The sequence below is a fragment of the Stigmatopora argus genome, chromosome 6 (assembly GCF_051989625.1).
Source record: "Stigmatopora argus isolate UIUO_Sarg chromosome 6, RoL_Sarg_1.0, whole genome shotgun sequence".
NCBI classification, from domain to species: Eukaryota; Metazoa; Chordata; class Actinopteri; order Syngnathiformes; family Syngnathidae; genus Stigmatopora; species Stigmatopora argus.
Genome location: NC_135392.1, coordinates 8631923 through 8651412, shown reverse-complemented (window position 1 = coordinate 8651412; position 19490 = coordinate 8631923). Strand labels below are relative to the sequence as shown.

The 19490-nt window shown below is 41.4% G+C and overlaps 3 protein-coding genes and 1 long non-coding RNA gene across 17 annotated transcripts in view; 3 read left to right on the top strand and 1 right to left on the bottom strand.

The window, feature by feature from the left end:
- Positions 1 to 90: 90 nt before the first annotated feature.
- On the top strand, positions 91 to 9015 carry phf13 (PHD finger protein 13). 4 transcript variants are annotated; one of them, XR_013300490.1, is made up of 7 exons: positions 175 to 367; positions 1611 to 1715; positions 1933 to 2112; positions 2347 to 2761; positions 3123 to 3418; positions 5334 to 5390; positions 8620 to 9015. XR_013300490.1 is itself a non-coding variant. In XM_077601945.1 (6 exons), the coding sequence occupies exons 2-6, from the start codon at positions 323 to 325 to the stop codon at positions 3365 to 3367; spliced, it is 990 nt and encodes a 329-aa protein (XP_077458071.1). In that variant the 5' UTR covers positions 91 to 109; positions 227 to 322; the 3' UTR covers positions 3368 to 5003. The 4 variants fall into 4 exon arrangements, 2 of the variants coding, with proteins under 2 accessions (XP_077458071.1, XP_077458070.1); XR_013300489.1 differs by having other exon boundaries at positions 7943 to 9015; XM_077601945.1 differs by lacking the exons at positions 5334 to 5390; positions 8620 to 9015 and adding an exon at positions 91 to 109 and having other exon boundaries at positions 227 to 367; positions 3123 to 5003.
- On the bottom strand, positions 6100 to 13748 carry LOC144075153 (dnaJ homolog subfamily C member 11-like). Its single transcript, XM_077601943.1, has 16 exons — positions 13645 to 13748; positions 12487 to 12616; positions 12280 to 12353; positions 12107 to 12208; positions 11868 to 11996; positions 11667 to 11789; positions 11410 to 11483; positions 11121 to 11310; positions 10224 to 10309; positions 9468 to 9584; positions 9247 to 9402; positions 8754 to 8823; positions 8595 to 8652; positions 8043 to 8185; positions 7839 to 7968; positions 6100 to 7027 (listed from the first exon to the last, which is right to left on the bottom strand). Exons 1-16 carry the CDS (start codon positions 13717 to 13719, stop codon positions 6975 to 6977), a joined length of 1710 nt encoding a protein of 569 aa, XP_077458069.1. The 5' UTR covers positions 13720 to 13748; the 3' UTR covers positions 6100 to 6974.
- Positions 9186 to 12015, top strand: LOC144075155 (uncharacterized). The gene is made up of 3 exons (XR_013300491.1): positions 9186 to 9377; positions 9563 to 9696; positions 11232 to 12015. It is a non-coding gene; the product is annotated as an uncharacterized LOC144075155 (long non-coding RNA).
- Positions 13044 to 19490, top strand: part of LOC144075152 (calmodulin-binding transcription activator 1-like) — a 57094-nt gene continuing 50647 nt past the window's right edge. For 4 of the 11 annotated variants that reach the window (XM_077601936.1, XM_077601935.1, XM_077601932.1 and 1 more), the window contains exons 1-2: positions 15415 to 15633; positions 17107 to 17202. In XM_077601936.1, coding sequence (XP_077458062.1) covers positions 15585 to 15633; positions 17107 to 17202 — 145 coding nt within the window. In that variant the 5' untranslated portion in view covers positions 15415 to 15584. Of the gene's footprint in view, positions 13170 to 15168; positions 15298 to 15414; positions 15634 to 17106; positions 17203 to 19490 lie in introns of those variants that run through there. The other 7 variants (XM_077601938.1, XM_077601934.1, XM_077601933.1 and 4 more) reach the window with 4 other exon arrangements.

The following is a 19490-nucleotide window of genomic DNA, read 5'->3' as shown; positions in this document are numbered from 1 at the left end:
CACTCGCGAGTTGCGTCCTTTAGCAGCCAGCATGGATTTTTTCAAGACGAAGAAGAGTGAACGGTGGGCAGGGGCTCCAACCTACTGCTGCGAGTGACAGCAACCAAGAGTAGGGAACCGCTCCCCCTGCCTGCACAACCAAACTGACAAGGAGACTTCCATAGCTTTATATCTTTGGCATTCACTAGGGTTACGGCTTGGAAACTTCATTTTCTGAGTTTTCCAGGGAACGTTAACGGGAGCTTCGGCGATTTACGGTGGCATCGAGCCTCCACGACACAGCAGCGTCGCCTGTCAAGATAGTATTAACAACACTCAGAAGATGGGTGACAGAAACCCGTCGACGTCTCCCGCTTTTCAGACGGAGGTAAGTGGCGATTTTGGGACACTATGTCGAGTTTTGCTTGATTTCTACCGATTCGAGCGAATGTCAGTCAACTTGCTTGGCCGCCAGCTTGTAAGTCGTCGCACATAGCCTAGAAAGCTCGGACATAATTTTGGATCATCGATGTGATACATTTGATCACGGCCATTTGGTATTCGATCATTGTCTGTCATTGGCAACTCTTTTAGTTTATCTTGACGTGTGTACGGTAAACAGATGCATAATTTGCTCGAGAAAATACCTAGGAGAACGTTAACGTTTATTCGATTTGAAAACATTCCATCATCATCTTCGCTAACGTGCTAACATGTGCTAGCTAAGCGCAATGGAAGCTATTGAAAAGTCTGCTCGAAAATACTCGATCGCTACCCATTTGAGAGCCGATGAGATACTTTTGAGAAGAAGGACAAGAAATCCCCCGATGTTGTTTTGTTTTGATCAAGTCGCGGCCGGCTGTCGAGTGTCCATTGCTAGCCGACATTTGTTGTCTGACAGTTACTTTGTATGGTGGGGTTGGGGGTTCGTTGGGTTTTGCTTTTAAACGACTTGAAAGACAAATGCAACCTTTTGGCTGTTGTGCACCAGTATTTATTTATTTCCAAGCAAAGCCCGCAGGCGACGTACTGCTTTTTCGAATGACTGTTGCTCATTCTTGCAGCGGTGTCGCTCACGCAAAGAGCGAATGGCAATCCGTCGCGATATAGTTTAACCAGAAAGCTAACTGCTGGTAGCAAAGGTACGCTATTCTCTCGTTTTACTTACAATCAAGTGCAGGGGAATAAAAAAACAAGTCATATTATAATGTATATATAAGCATTTTATTGCGGACAAGAATTTTTGAAGCGCCTCTGTTTTTATGCAGGCATAATGCAAAACATGGTGGAAAAAAAACATGCTCAGATACAGATACTATTATTGTGCTTGAGACCACACTATTGGATCCTAAGAAATTCCTAAGTCAACATTCACCGAGGCAAAACAAAAGTTTTGGTGGGCGAGACAGTGACAAAACAAATACAGATTAAGTTGAGACCAGGACCATTAAAAAATGCACTAGAAGTAATTTGTAGGCATCCTAATAAGAGGAGACTGGAGGAAGCATTTGTTCTTATAGATGTAGACAAATAGCAAAAGCATAGTGCAACATGCAAATCTCCTAACATTTCATCCATTGGACTGTCTTTCTTCCCACCGCTGGGGTTAACTCATGTTTCTTTTTTTCCAGGGCTTCAGTCCGCCTTACAGAAAGAGAAAAAGGACAGTTGAAGATTTTAATCAGTTTTGTACGTTTGTTTTGGCCTATGCTGGTTACATCCCATATCCTCAAGAGGTAAGACTTATGCTAATGTATTTAATTGTTAACTTGAGTCTAAAGCAATATAGAGATGAGCGACATTTCATTGTTGTGGTTTATTCCCAATTCTTTAAACAATTTTTAATGGAGAAAGTCTTCCCTCTAAGTTAAGAATACAAACAGTTAACAATAGGTGGGATTCATCAATCCGAGCTACTACTCACCAATCATAGAAATGTTTTATCCGTTACAGAACTCCTCCCTACGAAGTACTTCCAGCCCTCCCAACAGTACGGGAAGCACAGTAGATAGTGATGGCTGGACCCCGGGGCCATCGCCGTCTTGTCCCCAACACCCCTTCATGGTCCCTCTGGACAGGAGTAGAAAACATCCACAGTTGGGGGCCACATCGTCCAGTCACTTTAAGAAAGATGTGAGTTGAGCTCATTCATTCAGCCTATCATCTATGTAGGCAGTCCAAAAAGTATTATTAAGTATTTGCAAAGCTTGACTTTTTCTACATACTTTTTTGGTTTGCTCTAGCTATACATCAAAATAGATGAAATTCTCCCTGCATGTTTCATGCATTGTTCCAGCACCCAATGTCTAGATGAAATTACAGATGTCCTCCGAATTCCACTAAAATGATCTGTCTGTCTTGGTACAGCACCCGTTCACCAGCCTGCATCCAGAGGATCACAGAAAAGCCGAAAAGCTGAAGAAGAAAAAAAGGAGAAAGGAGAGGGAACTCCAGGCCGGCGAAGAACACGGGCAATCCGACTCACCCGAGCCGGCTATCCAGCCTCCATTCTCCTTCTGCGACTTGCCTATAAAAGAGGAGCCAGAAGACGACGTCAGCATTCCGCTCCATCCTCGGCGTGTCACCAGCCCATCCAAATACAAAGACGAGCCCCAGGAAGAGCGTTGCCAATGGGATGGACGAGACCTGGAGGAAGGAGTGGTCAAGGTACAGAAAGTGGAGGGCGTTTCCGGAAGCAGAACGGTGTTCCGACAGGGCAAGCAAGTGGTGTTCCGAGATGAAGACGGGTCAGGAGAGGATGAAGATATCATGGTGGACTCAGGTAGGAAATATGGATATAGTCCGGTATTAAAAGTTGAATGCATGCTGATGCTGATTAATGAGCTTTTTCGTGAGTTAAGTTATATCTGGAGAAAAACACAGCTATATTATACTCTCTTTTGTGGTTCAAAATAATAAATATGTCTCAATGTCCAAATTATTCAAATCAATTGTATATTAATGAACATAAATGCATTGGGTTATCGCACATTCTATTTCAAACCAAGCAAGCCTCACATAGACGTCTTCTATAGACCTTTTCTATACATTTACCATACACTCCAGAAATGTAATTGCCGTGTAGTAGTTGAAATCCAAACAAAAACTATTATTCATCATATTTGTTCTCCCCTATTCCATAGACGACGACTCGTGGGACCTGGTAACGTGTTTCTGCATGAAGCCGTTTGCCGGCCGTGCCATGATCGAGTGCAACAAGTGTCACACTTGGATCCACCTGTCGTGCGCCAAGATCCGCAAAAGCCACGTGCCCGAAACATACGTGTGTCAGAGTTGCAGAGAAAACGACGCCAACGGCGCTACCGGAGCGGATGCCCGCCGCTCCCACCGTCCCCGCATAGGTCCACGTAAACACCTGCTCGAATGACCTCCAAAAGCCACTTCCGATCCCCCACAAAGATTTTCCAGTGGGCCTATCGTAAGTCCCTATGACCCTCTTGGGTATATCTTAGCTCGACAGATGTGTATACTTGTGCTTCCCTACAGACTTTCAGCGTAAGGCAATCACTGAATGATACACTACTCATTTAAAGTGAGGGATTTTTTGCTTTGAGTGTCAAATTTTCTCCAAATGTCAAATCTCCCAAACTTTTTCACTGTTTGCAGATGACTATAGCGTAGCAGCCAAGGGCTGCTGGTGGGACTGTAGTGTTTTATGAGCACAGGAAGCTGCCATGTTGAATCCCTCCAAAAACTGCCAACCTCTCTGGTAAATGCCGGGATGCATCAGAATGAGTTGTTTGCACTCTTACTCACTTTTTAAAAACAAGACAAAACTCCTTTTGACCCTTTTGGCAAACAGGTATGTTCAGATGATTTTTTACCCCTCGCCAGAGGCCTCCTGTTAGTATGAAATATAAGCGGCCGTTTCGAAGGAGAAAACAAGTAAAGCCTTGCCGTAATTCCTTCAGATGGTGCTATAGTTTTAAGATGATAATCCAATAGAATGGAGATCTAGACTGCATCTGCTTCATCTGTCTGTTTTGGTATTTAAGTCCATCGTGGACAAATAGATGTCCAGAGTCGTCGTTTTACTCTCCTAAGCTCTCTTTCAATCGCTTTGGTTATCAACAGCAAGGGAGATCGTTGGCTTCTTATCCTCCCACATTTCACCTCATATATCATTTTCTCCAGTCAAAGGTTGTTGTTGTATCTTACCTAAACTAGCAGTTTAGTCATTTTATTTGTAAGTTTTTTTTTTAAATGAATATATTTATGGAAGGGAATGATGGCTCTTCCGTTCAAAGATTCAGCAGGAAATCTGATAATTAGTTAACTGGAATAGTGTTACGATTCTCTGCAGAGTTTATGCACGCCGTGTCAGTGTGTTTGAGTGTAAAGGGAGGGGCATTTGCAGAAAACCAGCCAATGATCAGAATGTGTGATCATAAAAATAACCTTTTTTAGAAGGTTATGTAAAAATTAAATCACCATTGGTGTATCATCACTCTTTAATTTTTTTGCAGCAGCAGCGGCAGTATTCACTTTCACCCTAAGCAGGTTTATCAGAGATGCTCTTTTTTTGGGGCGGGAGAAACCTTGCCCTTAAAACTAGCTGTCATCTGGATGAACCGTTTTAGCATACTATGTGCCATGGACCTCTTTGTGTCAGTTAGATAAAAGCCATACTGTGGAGTAGGGTGGTGAACATTGAAAGACGATTGTGATGTTCGGGGCTTTTACAACATGCGGTCGGTCACACACTTTGAGCAGAGAATATCTCCGTGGTTGGCAAACTGATGTTTTGTGGTGCTGCGAAGCCCACGAAGAACCCGGTCGGGATGTTCTTTAAAATGACAGGAACTGTTATGTCTTTGAAAGCCCTCATTTTCAAAAAATCGGGCGTGCAAGTAATAGTACTAATGGTCTGTGTCATAGCAGCTGGTTTATTCTGATGAGTTGGGTTGTCCTCTCCCCTTTTTGAGAATGTGATTGTGTACTATGGTGCAAACTGTTTCTATGAAACTAATGTAAAGTATTGTAAATAAAGAGTTACCATTTTATCATTGTGTTGTTTTTTGTTGCCGAATAATTGTGTCATTTTGGGCTTTCCTAAACATCTTCATTTAAGCCTATTTTCATTTGATTCACATTTCAACATATGCTATGGTTCTAATCCAAAAAAGGAATTGCAACGTGCTCATTTTAAGTCTTAGCAAAGTCTTAAAATTATTGAAATGTCTAACGAGTCAAGTTATGCAACCTGAGTACTTCACTTCTGATTTTCCCCTATCTACACATTTGCCTGCTTGACCTTCATAAAATGAGATTAATAAATTATCCTTCTCTGTAATTGAAAGGTTCTCCACTTTATATGTATTCTTGTTTTACAGATAACAGCACTGCTTACTGCACACTGGATAATGGACTGCACTGGGCCATTTTAAAATGTGAGTTGAACTTGGAATGTTTATATTTAGGGTGTCATTCTGCATGTCTGAGAGCTGCGCTGTAGTGAACGCAAAATGCACTTGTCATAAAATTAAGTACTACACTTAGACAATTTCAATTATACAGCAACTTCTAGGAAAAAATGCATTTTAATGACATTGTTATTTGATATTGCAAATAATACAATTCGAAGAGGTGTTCCTTTCCCTTGTTAAACAAAAACATAATGAGTAATATAAGGACATATGGAGGTTAATCGCTATTACATCAGAAAAAGTACAGTTAACACACCATAACACAATCAGTTTTTTTCTCTGTTTGGCAAATTAAACTAATTAACTCTTTCTGGGGGGTTATAAAGCACTTTCACAGAGGAAACACATGCAGACTTTTTTTTATTACTAGTGGAATAATAATTCATATTTGCCATCTTGTTTACATTTATATATATATATATATATATATATATATATATTTGTATGTATGTGTATCTATATATTTATATATATATATAAATATAAACAAGATTATTCCACTAGTAATACAAAAAATGTCCACATGTGTTCCCTCTATGACAGTGCTTTGTATAATTGTTATTATTAGACATATTAGGCTCAATTATGTTTGAAATAAGTACATTTAACAGAAGCACATTACGAGCAGAAAGTGCAAATTCTCGCAAAAGAGGAGTTCTGAAAAACATGACACTGCACACGCTAGACACGACTGGAAGACATGGACAAATTAATACAGAAAGGATATGAGACAGATGTTATCTGCTGACTTAGTCATTTGAATTTTAAATAAAACAAGTCATTCTTCAGTTTTGGATCCTCCACTATAATAAACTGGAAGTCTCATTCCATGACTAAAATATCAAATAAAAGTAAACATCCCATTGTTGCATCTGAGTTCATGTGAGTTAGCAGCAGCCTAGAAGTGCATTTGTTGCAAAAGAAAAAAAAAACCTACTAACATAGAAAATGTCAAAAAGGATCAGAATGAATGCATATATGGCCATTTCTGGAAATAGGAAAATCTTTTCCCTTTCCATAATACTCTATTTACACATAGTGACACTCCACTGCACAGCAGATATGAACTAAAATACTAGTTTGATTGACTTTAGCCAAGACAGACCTTCAGTTTAGGCCATTTTATGACTTGATCCAGTTTTATGATGAGATTATTATATCCCATAATCTATCATAAAGCTTCTGAAGGACAAAGGGTTATGAATATAGACCACAACGAGGTAAAAATGCACTTTTTCTTACGCCACAGCGTGATGAAACTTGACATCTGCCTGGGAAATTTTGACCAATCACGGATGGAGTTACTGTGGATCCTTCTTTTGAGTGCTCCTTGGTCCTTCTTCCTTGGGCAGATGATATTAGAGCTGCTCTGTCAAGTGTCAGACACACAAATGCATTGAGAACTCCAAGTGATGTTTCAACCTCACAGCTGGAAGTTGTTTCACAGGAAGAGGAGGAGAGGGGGGGGAATTCATAAAAGATTCACTAGAGTTGAGACAGATTGGAGGACCAAAGGTTGGACCTTTGTCAAAAAGTGTATTTGTTCCTTCATTGCCCTGAAGTGCTCCATGGCTTCAATGATTCACTTTCAATCCGGTGAGCTGATGAGACAAAATCAAATGGTTACAAGATGAGTCCATGCTCCCACAATCTCACCGAGATATGACTTGGATTGGTAAAATATGATACATCATGACATTGTGTCACTGAAGTGTTTTTTTCTGTTCCATTACACTCGTCCAGTGGTTTCAAATCTTTAAGTAGTACTGTGACATTGATGACATTTTCTTAAAGTATAAATACTGCTGTATGAATATACTCAATGTAAAAAGTGGCTGATTTAAAATTGAAACAAAGTAAAAGTTAGTCAATTTTTGCAAGCTAGTTACAAGTGCTGTTTTAATGTCAGGGTTATTCTAATATTAAAAGTTATCTTGACATTTAAGTTACTCCATACCGGCATGCAGATGCAAAATTACCTTCCTATTTTCTCCCTCTTTCTCTCTTTCTCTCTCATTTCGATTCTTTTATTTATTTTATCATTGGATCATTTGATTCAGAGTTGTTGTTGGTAGAGGGAGACAGGGAAAATAGACTGAATAGGGGCTCTCGAGGACCAGAGTTGGCTGCCCCTGCACCCCTGTATTGTTTTATTTCATAAATGGAAATAGGTTAATGATGTCTTCTTGGCTTCTCATGAAAGAGCCTTTCATTTTTTCTGACTGACTTTCACTTTAACCACTTGGGGTCGCCACAGGGAAACGGTCCATCTCTCTCACAATATGTCACCTACCTTTGCGTATATAGTAGAACAATGAACAAATATACAAACATGATTGGCTGATATTTTCTTGAATCACATCTCACACACCACCAAAAAAAACAATAATGTGTCTGGATGCTGCAGCTTACATTGTTTAGGAATTCGGAGTGGCTCGGTGTCTGCAGAGATGACTTGGTGCATGACTCCTCTGAACTGGTACAGCAATTTCAGGCCCTTCTCTTCTCCTACACAGGGATCGTAGAAGCCTGGCAAACCAGCCTGCGGCAAAGGAAGGGACTCATTAGGATGGCTTGCATGATCAAAAAGGCTTATGTGTAAACACACACACACACCTTGGAAGTCTCTGTGAGGATGAGTTTGGAATCTTTGACTAGGCACTGCAGCGGCACGGTGACGTCAATGACTTTGGCTTTCTCCTGCTTCTGGCTGGTGTCAGATACAAACTTTCCATACCAGGCATTCAGGATGATCAGCCCTATGATTATGAACAGTTCAAAGTGTCAATTACTTTCGTGTTTCTGGATGTATTCATCTGCAAGTGCATCTGAAGGGTTTGCACACATTCATCGGGTGTTTCCTCAAATAACCATGTGCTAACTCTACATAAATGTGACAGGAAATTAATAAGCACACTGAGATCGTAAGTTTGGATTTATGGTAAAGTAGCCGAACCCAGATTTACACATTTAACCTCTGTAGACGCTGCAGCATTCAGATTGGCTCCACAGCACGAGATGATGGAAGTATGAGTCCTGGAGCTACAGTATATATCATGCGGCTGACAGACACCATGACAAATGTGTCTGATTTACACCTTTGGAGCCCTATTAGATTCTGGACTGTCTACCAACTAAATGTGGCTATTTTCTCATGTTGCGTTTTACCCATCTTGGATTCTTCTGCCTCTAGGACTCTTCGCACTGACTCCTGCATCAGCAGAACCTGATGAACAGAAGTGGCAGAGGTTTTGAGACAAGATGATCGTAAGCGGTCGCTTCAGCGCTGATCAAGGAAAATGGAAACAATTGTGTTTTAAGACTCACAGCCGACTCAGCCTCCTGCTTTTTCTTAGCAATGTCTGTGGCAGAACTCTTCCTCTGCAGCTCCAGCTCTCTGAAAAGCACAGACGCATGCATGATTTACTAGGACTGACCGAGGGCGCCTACTACAGAGCTTCTCTTTTACGTTTAGAGATTTCTGCAACATCTCTGTCACGGAAAACTGAAAAAAATAACCATTATCCCCTGAAACCCCTGATTTGGGATGGTGTTACACCAGTGTTAGTAAATTCAGTAAACAAGTAAATTGACGTGACGGTTGAGTCATTATCCTGCAATGATGTGCAATCGCAATGTAATGCTGTCAATCTTCTGAGAAGCGGTAGAATCCAGCTTTTGCGTCACAACTTTCCCTTCATTTTTAATACGCAAGGCAACTGTAAATGAATATTCAAGAATCACGTAAGTTGTTCTTTTTTTACAATTTCTGTGAAGGAGGTGAGATTGAACTGAATGAAGTAGTATTGCATGTACTGACTCTTCTTTTTGTGCTCGCGTGTAGGGAATGATGACCAATTTGTGGACGGCCATATAGACCAGTAGCGGCCCCAATGTGGCGTAGAAGACGGCGCTAGGCAGTAACTGGTCTGTCAGGTGGATTGGAAACAGGTAAGTCTGACTGGCACGAGCTAACCTGCAAGAAAACACACATTAGATGAGCCCACAAGGCCCCCAAAGAACTGTTGGGTGGGTCAGTACTTGAGCTTCAGTGTGATTCCCTGAGGGACGCCGACACTGACAGTGGCTGACAGGACACTGTGGCGGCTGATCTTCCTCTCTGCTCCGTATTCCAGCACCGTTCCGAACCAGCCTGTCCTGAAGACGAAAGGACACAGACGTCAATAGAACGCAAGACGCCGCCACTGACGACAGCATAAAGTGCAATGACTCAAAAAAAGCGGTCTGCTTCCTTCAACACCCTACAATGGTAACTCCCCTTTTTTAAAATCAAATATTTGATCATGAAATTTTTTTTAAATTTCCATACCGACATGGGGTGCCAATGTGAGGTTAATAAAATATTCAACACTCCTGAGATTTGATCATATAGTCAAATTGAGCTGTAAATGAATGAGCTTGACAGTCATGATCAATCAAGATATGAAATTGCATTAGAAAAATAATTAGATCACAAGAGTCTCTGGATGGAAAAAAACCTTACAGTGCCTTTAAGACATAAAACTAATTTTTGAGTATTCTGAACTCTAAAAGCAATTTGATATTATATTAATATTATCTAGAATGAATGCCTGGAGTTTTGACAAAGCACTTAATTTGCTTGCTTGTTTTCTGACTTGTTTGCCTGAATGAAGATTCTTTAAATCCAATTAATCAACAGTAAACTACACAAAATCAGAGATCTAGCCAACAAATAGGCACCAATGCCATACTTAATAACTGCATGTACATGGGGCACTTATTTGGACACGGATTTCAAATGATAAAAACACTTACTTGACAGAACCTTTGATTTTGGTCTGGTCCTCATCTTGGAACTTGTACTGGTAGCTCATCATTAAGTAGGAGTGAGGAAGACCCAGCTAGAGAGGACATTAAATTATAGCATCTTAATTATTGGATAAAAAACATGGGTGGGCCATATCGTTAGGTGCACCAGAACTGTCTTTAAAAATAATTTAAAAAGGAGCGATAGTAATCCTCAATCTGGATCCATTTACAAAAAGCTCTTAATTTTATGATGTCATAATAAAAAAGCACTTCTCGGCATGAGCCACTGCAGTTTCTCTCTATAATGAGGGATGATCGAACACAGTTGTTAAATATATAGTACGAGTGAACCTCGTTTGAAAAATATGTGAAGATTGCTTAATTTCAGTAGGTCACATTAAAAAGGGTAATTCATCAAGTAATCTTGATTCCCCACATGCAAACTGCAGAATTTCATAATTTAATTTGCTCTGTATAAATTTGAAAATAAATGAGGCATTGAAGGGGTCCAGCGTTTTGGCTTCAGTACAGTATTTCTGCTTTTGCAGAGTATGTTTCTTTTGGTTTGATGGACCCACAGTGGTTGATGGTAAGTACAGATGTCTCCTTCTAACCTTAATAACTTTGATCGATATTCTTGTTTTGTTCCCTAATCTAGCTGTAAATTGGACAAAAATGACGAAAAACCTTATTATGTCATTTTTAAATATGAGATCATTAACAATAATAATAATTAAAGATAATAATAAAAAGCATATTGTGACCTTTCTTACTTAAAATGTAGTACTGAATCAAGTCTTGCATTGTATTTCATTGGATTGCACAGCTTTACCTAAAGTTGTGGCCATGGACTTGATCTAGGAAATGTGTGATATTTTAGCAACCCATGAGTGTTGTGATTACCTGTACAGCCAGAGTGAAGTGACTGCTCTTAGTGTCCCGCACCACACTTGTGGTCATGGCACTGGTGTGCCCCCAGCGCCACTGCAGATAACCCATTGTGTTCTGGTCCAGGTGGCGTGCTGTCATCAAAGAACAGCTGGGGCGTAGCCCGCGGGGGGAAAACTGCAAGCCACACTGTGCTGTCAAGAAACTGAGCGCAGAAATGCCACAGGGTAGATATGTGATAAAAACAAGGTCCATGTTGTACATACATATCATCATCATGCACGGTTGAATACTGGAGCCATACCATCGCTGTGTGATATTACGAAATATCTTCAATCCAATAAGAGGTCCCAGAATGTCGCCTGCACCAAACTCCATCTGCGTGGATGAATTTAAAAATGCGGGATTACAGAAAAAAATATGTAATTACGCCCGTCAGAGGCCTTTTTCATGGTGAATCCTTAAAATGATCAATCAGACATCAACCTTCTAACGTTGCAATTAATGTCTATATTTCCAAACGCCAACTGTGGATATTTTTCTATTTTACTAGAGCCTCACCTCTGCCCAGCCTTTAGCAGATGTAACCCTCCGAACTGTCATGTTAATGTTGCCCCCGCCGTTCCCGTTGTGTGTTGAGAGTGATCCAGAGAGCACTGCTGTGTCAGTGTTTGTTAAAGGGGCCTAAACAATAACAACATAGCTGTTAAAAAAGAAAGAGTCCAATATGAAATAATAATAACACAAGAGTTTTTTTTTTACCTCAATGGATTGGGAGATGTGCATCTTGTTGATCTCAAGATGGGGAAAACCGACCCCTGGTGTCTCCTCAAAGTCCTCATCATAGCGATCAAAGAGATCAGTCGCATCCACACCCACACTGATGGTGCCCTGTAGATGAATGAAAATGGCTTTGTATGAACAATTAGAAGCAATAAAACATCTCCAGAAATAAAGTTTTCGCCTTCACAAGTTCCAATGCATGCGATGAACAAAAAAACCTTGGGGTTGGTTCTTTGCTGCAACTTCCTCTCCTCTCTTTCACGTTGTAGGCGTTCATACTCCTCCCGAATTTCAGCCGGTGTTCTTTTTCTTTCCACCACCTACACGATCATAACACCATATTGAAGATGATGACCATGAAAAAAAACCTTTAAGAAAATAGGAATCCTACCTCCCAACCTTCTACTTCCAACCCTTTTTTGCCAAAGAGGTCGTAGATAGATCGAGCATGGGGATCACTTAACACTGAGTAAAATACAAAGGAAGAAACATTTAGGAGTGATGAATATGAAGAGCATCTTTAAAAGCTTATATTGAATCTTTTTTAATACGAAATTAGTTTACTTGTTTCATTAATGGAAAATGATGGAATCCTTACCTTCGAAAGCTTGGTGCACCTGATTGAAAAGCTGTTCAGCCTGGATTTTCAGCTCAGGGTCACGATGTTTGTCTGGATGATAGAGCATGCAAAGTCTCCTATACGATGCTTTTAGCTCCTCCAGAGTAGCCTGTGTTAATAGAGAAACAAAAAAATCCAAACATATCCAAAACATGTATGTAATGATGAATTCAACAAAATTGGATTGGTTTGGATAACTTTATTCATCCCGTATTCGGGAAATTTCGTTGTCACAGTAGCAAGAGGGTGAGGATGCAGGAATAGGAAAGGCATTTTAGACATAAATGCACTTGTGAGTCATTCGTTAGCCTTAGTGAGAACTATAATATCCTCTACTTTAATTGAAAAAGAATTGCAGTATATGTAATACTAAGTGCTTTCTGTCCAACTTTCTGTATATACTACTGGACATGTTAAGGGAGGCTCGCAGTTCTCATGCCTCCTCACTAGAGGGCGATAGCGAGACCAGAGGTTCTGATTTGCCCTACTCCTCAGCGTTAAACAATAGAATTAGTAATAGTATGTACGTAATTGCAAACTAACAGAAAGCACGTTCATTGAGGCAGAAACTTTCAAAACTTAAGAAAGATGAGGCGGACTTTTACAAGCAAGCCATCGGTCAAAGGAGCGGTGCATAAAGTAAAGGTTAAGGTAAAGTAAAGGTAAGATGATAACATTTTAATAGTAATAATATTTTTTTCTGAACTGATAAGTCAGCTGCATGTTAATTCATTAATCAACTTCACCTGACATGAATCTTACTGCATGTCGTTGCCAACATGTGTACAGTTTTTCCTCACTCATAGCAAATATGGGGATAATAAGACACACGGTCGTTCTATATAGGGCATCAACCATAGTAATACCAGTCAAAAAGCCCCCGAGTCCATTTTAAGGTGGATGACAAGTATAGGGAATACATGCTGAAACGGCTTGTATGCAAATATTCACTTAGACGTGAAAACTAAAATATGGGTCAGTCGTGTCCTCTCAGCATCATCACCCGGTATCAATCTCCTTTTTCCTCACCGACCGGACCCGGACACAAGCAGAGCACTTCAGGGTGAAGCAATCTAACCATCACAGAAACGAACCCTCTCGATCTTAACATCGGTATGACATTTCAATCATCCATACCTCCTTCCTCACGTTCAGTAGCGAGTAGTAATCCTGGTTATTGAAGTCAGCATCATCGTCTAAGGACGCAGCCATTTTTGCGGTCGATGTAAGTACCGCCCACAATTCGCTTGTTCCAACGCTTATTGGCCAGCAAAACTAGGCGCAGAAATTGATTATACTGCCCTCTGCGGGTAGAACAACAATCAAACAAACATTGATAACTATATAAAATGAAATTACTGCCTCATTACCGTTTGCTACAAGATGAGAAATAATTAACAGTGTAAACTACATAGTAGAAGATGTCAAAAGTACCTTCAATTTGTACTAAAGTAGAAGTTGAATATTTTTAATCATAGATTCTATTTACAATATTCACTTCTGCATTTACTGTTTTTTTATGTTTATTTATTTACATAGCTAGCGGGTAATTTTCTGTAAATCTTTTGTGATCTTTTTGAGGATCTAGGTCTATTAAAAATATTTGACTTGACCATATTGCTTAGCTTGTTGACTTCATATTGCTTAAAGTATTCGTAAAATGCAGGTTTTCCTGTTGTTTCATTGGGTCTTCGCGATTTCAATTGGAACACTGAATTCCAAAAGTCTGTACAAATTCAATTCAACATGCAAGATTAAAGTGAAGGTAATGCCCTTGGAATCCGTTGAATCGTGGACAACGATTATACATGACACAAGTATTATACTTTCATAAAAGAAAATGTAACATGAGATTTGATTTAGAAATTCGTTCATATCCCCTAAAACATTATTTTTCCCTGTTCAAAGGTACAGACTGGTTGAATCAGTAATTCCAGTACTTGTATGCATTTTTCAACTATCTGTATTGTGTATAATCAGTCATCTGGCCTGTAATCCTCAGAGGTTGAATTGAGGCACAGTGAAGTTTTTGTTTGTTTGTTGAGAGAAGGGTGAAGTGTTGTTGCCGAGTGAAGCGTTTCAATATTTTTGCCAGTGTGACACAATTAAGTTAATAGTCAGTGACAGTCGTGTAGTCTGTAAAAACTTTGTACCAATCTCCTGCTGCTTTTCATCACGTTTCCATCTGACGGTCGCTTCTAATGCGCATGCGCGCGGCCTGTGTGGGCGCGCGTGGAGCTGTCCTTTCAGCACCAATGACAGTGGCCGTCTACCCACGCGCGGAGCAAAAGTCTCTCCGCTCTCTTAGTTTTCCTCTTCTTTCAGTTTAGTAATTTGAAATGAAGAGAAGGCCAGCTCAGACAAAACGATGAAGCGCTCGAGGAGGCTGTCAAGGTTGTCCTAGAATACAGACGTGGTCGAGTGACGTGATAGGGGCGGCAGTAAAAGCAAGGGGTGCGCGCTTGGACGTCAGTAGGCGGGCCTTGCTGGATCCGGCCCCGACGCGGATCCCCTCTGTCATTCATTGTCGCTCGAGCCAATCGGCTGGCCGGAGGAGGCAGGCTCGCCCGCCCATTCCCGCTGAGTCAACTTCTCGGCCCCGCCCCCTCCTTGAGCTGTCCTCTCCGACTGTGCACGCGCGTGCGTCGCTCCCCCACCTCCCCTGCCCACCCCACTCCTACCACCACCACTAGGTCGAGTCGAGGAGGAGGAGGAGGAGGAAGAGGAGGAGGAGGAGGAGGGATGAGGCGCGCGGCGGAGGGGAAATGGCTGCCGAAAACAAGCCGGAAGGTAAGACTGAAATATCGCTTTTAATTTGAGGTGGCACCGTGTCGCTATATTTGGCCTCCAGACCAGAGGACGACGGGACGCAATGGAAGCGACGAGGGGGGGATAAGAGCCGGGCTTTCCCCCTTTCTGCTTGTCCGACCCAAAAACACAGAGGCAGGATGGCTTGGTGCTGAAGCAGCGACAGCATAAATAACTGAGGGAGAGTTACTGTGAGCTGTCGGTGGTTCTGGGAGTGATTCGGGATGCAGCCGAGATGAGCGTTTATCGCGGAAGGGGATGAAGAGAGGATGAGAGTGGTTCACGCTGAAGGAATTCAGATGCCGCGTGCGCGTGCGCGTGCGTATGTTTATGTGTTTCCTTTAAGTATAATAGACCGCTAGATTTTCAATTCCTGACACACAGCATTCAAGCGCTCTCAGTGCTCCATGTGTGTGTAGGTGTGTGCATGTGTGTGGCTTCTGGTTGCTTCACATGACAATCCAAGTGGAGGCGAGAAAGAGGGTGCATGGGAGGTGTAGTATGTGTGTCAGTTAGATGCAATGCTGGTTGTTTCAAATTTTACTCCCTCCATTGAACTCTTGAGGTCATTATCACTCACAGTCACCAATTAATTCAGACTGTTATGCGTTCCTTCATGCATTATTTAAGAAGTGGCAGCGATTTCTCTATCTCATCTCATGGATTCATTAATTTATGTTTTATTCAGCGACTTTCATTTGATTTGTTTATATACACACCACCACCCTTGTCAATGTGTTCAGTGATTGCTTTCGTTCAAAGCCAGACCCCCAAAAAGGAAATCTGATTACGCATGAGAAGCACACTTCCGTTGCAGATTACATGGCAAAAAGACATTCCAATGTAAGCGTTGACTTGAATATCATTTGACTATGTACTGAAAAGGCTTCATAAATGGCAAAAGCTCTCCACTAAGGAGCGTTACAGCCAGGTATTTCTCCAAGGGGGGCAATTTTTAGCGACACACACACACACACACACATGCATTGTCATATAATGTATATTTTGTGTCACCAAGCGCTTAAAAACTCTCGCATCCACAAATAGACACGTGCGAGCGAATGTGCCGTGAGTAGCCAGAGGCAGAGGGAAGGTCGCGGGTTGAGAGTCCCGTTGCGTGAAAATACTTGAACTGAAAGATGAGGCAGAAGCCCCATGGGCAGTTCAGCAGGCAGTGTACCACATAAATATAGAAAACCATCCCCCTGCCCATATTGTAGCGGCACACACACACACACACACGGCACGAAGGAAGCCTTTTGTCCACCGCTCCTCTGTGTTACATATAGGGAGGATGTTACAATTTACGAGCCTCAGCCAAGCTGAATGAAAGCCAAATGAATCACGGCAGCCAGGGCAGGAGACAACCGTCCGCTCTACCCATCCCGTGGCAGATGTGTGTGGCGCCAATCTGCAGAGCTCACCAGTGGGCATGTGAACAGAATCCACCATATAGCTCGGAAGACCCTCTCCCTGTGCACTGGTTGGACTAGTTTGTATCATAGCAACTGTGGTCAGGGAAACAGAAATGATGAGGGTGAGGAGAAACTAAAGCAGGGTACAAGTTAGTCACACAAACACACACACACACAGACACACACGCAGATTGTGTTTCTACTGTGGCCAATCGATCAGAGGATACAATTGATGCTCAGAAAATGGATCAGCCCACATTCATATCAGTTGGAGTTGGATTTGTGGGCTTAAAAGGAGGAAGAATGGGAAGAGGAGGAACAAATGCCAAGAGCTTTCCCTAAATATTTCTTTGTCGTTTTTTTTCTCCTTTCTCAGGACTGAAGAAGATAAGAAATCCAGAACGAATGGTCAGGATTGCAGTTGGTTACACGGGACACACCCCTCCCAAGAGTGATGACACTGACGCCAACAGTAAGAGACACACAAACAAACATACACACACACACACACACACGTGTGTTCGTTTAAGTGCCGAACTCGCATTTGTCTATAGCGCATGGTAACTGTGGGTATAAAAGCTTTCTGGCAGAATGATGTGATGCAGGAACTGAGGTCTTGCTCTGTAGCACAAACACACATGCACACGCGCGCGCACACACGAGTACACACAACAAACATATAGTCTCTCTCTATGTCTCATTGCTGAGACGTCTTGATAATTCAGCACTGTAACACATCATGTTTATTCATGCATGCCCGTACAGTATTAGTAGACACACACGTTAAACTGCACACTAGCATAGAAAGTCACATTAAAGGCAAGGCTCATTTCAGCTATTAGTAGTTTTATTGTCAAACCTAATCTGTACACATGGCATTATGTATCTGTAATCCTCAACGGGCCTGCTTAAAGTCAACGCTGAGGCAGTCTGAGTAGTCTCAGGTCTCCACGCTTGTGTCTGTGCGTGGATGTAGGCCGTATATAGCCAGGCTGCCTCCATAAATAATATACCTATTTGATCTGTTATTGATTACATACAATATTGAATGCAAACGTGTGCATCTATGGGTATTATCAGTGGCAGACAGAGTGGAGGAAAGGGAACAGATGTAAGGACAAGCAGTCAGACAGGGCAGGGTTATTGATGGCCATCAAGCGCACACACATGTACACACGTGCACACACACACACACCACACCCAAACACGCACCTATGCATGCTGCTGATACGCACATAGAATTAGAATAAAGTAGGGTTGGAGAACCTTACTCTTATCAGCGTCTGTTTTATATTAAATGAATGTAAGCAATAATCAAGCAAGAGTTTATCATTACATATGAACATTTGTTGGTTTGGGCTTGAGCTCGTCTGATATATTTTTTAAGCTCACTGGGCATAGGTTCCTTATCACTGAACTAGAAGTTGGGTTATTCTAGTTGAAAGCAGCAATCCACTTCACGATTTAAAGGTTCGGGTTTATGTTTGAATTTTGGCATTCCCGTGTAGACTTTGGATGTACTCTGATTTGCTCCAATATTCCAGCAAAATACAATTCATCACGTTCATTCAAAACTAAATCGTTCATATGGATAGAAACGATAATGGTTGTCTATTATTTGGCCAACTAATGGCTGGTGGCCGTTCCAGTGTGTACCCTGCCTCTAACCTAAAGTCATCTGGGATAGTGTCTGTATGCGTATAAAATATATGGATTGCTGGATGTTCAATAAGAGTTGAGACATGCTATCTCTGTCTCCTAGCTTTTCTGTATTCCCAGTTGGAAGATTACCGGAGGAAAAGTTTATCAGCAGAATGATAAAATTAGCATGCACGCCCATCTCTCTGTCCCTACCCCTTCTTTTCCTCATCTCCCTTTTCTCTCCTCCCTGCATCCATCCTTCCCCCTACACCCTAACTCATCCCGTACAGCACTCCCTCCTCCCACCACCTTTCTTCTCACTGCCCTCCTGGCCTCCCTCCCATCCTTCTAGCTGCTGCGCAATGAGCCTTTCTTTCTCCATGTGACATTAATTTTATCCCGAAAAAAAAGGGGGGGGGGGTGTGAAGATTTCCCCTGACGCATCCTAATATCAGTGGGGGGAAGCGTTAAGAGTTGCATTTGGAGCATCTAGCTTTACTGAGGAGAGTTTTATAATTAACTGACAGCCTTCTCACAAGGGCATTAACTTGTTTCTGCGTTAAATATGGAGATGGCAGTTTTATGAGGTAAAATATTCATCAGTCACAGACTCCACTTTTGTGTGATTTTGGTGTAAATCAGAGCATTTGATCGGCTGCTACAGCAATGTTTCACTTTGGTCAAGACTTTCTGGCAAGTATGTGACTTACGCTACGAGATGCTCTTTTAGAATTTTGAAGTTGTCTCTTCTCACAGTACGTTTAATTTCCAGGTTAACCTTAAACAATGTTTACGTGATTAATGCACTGTATATATATTTTTAAGTCAAACAAAATCCATTCTGGTGAGCCTTTCAACTTCTAGGTATTCTTTCAAACTAATTTCCAATAGAATATGATGTATTACCACCATAAAATACCAAGAAAAAGAAAATACGTTGCATATAAACATTTATATACAGAGCACTCTATTTAATAAAACCAAGTGAAACTAAAATACACCCAAACTGCTCACTTTTTTTACATGCTCGCATAGCTCATTTCAAAATTATCTGCCATGAGTGTAACCTATAACCTGTACAACTCACTTTTTAAAATCTTTTTAATTATAGAATAAATT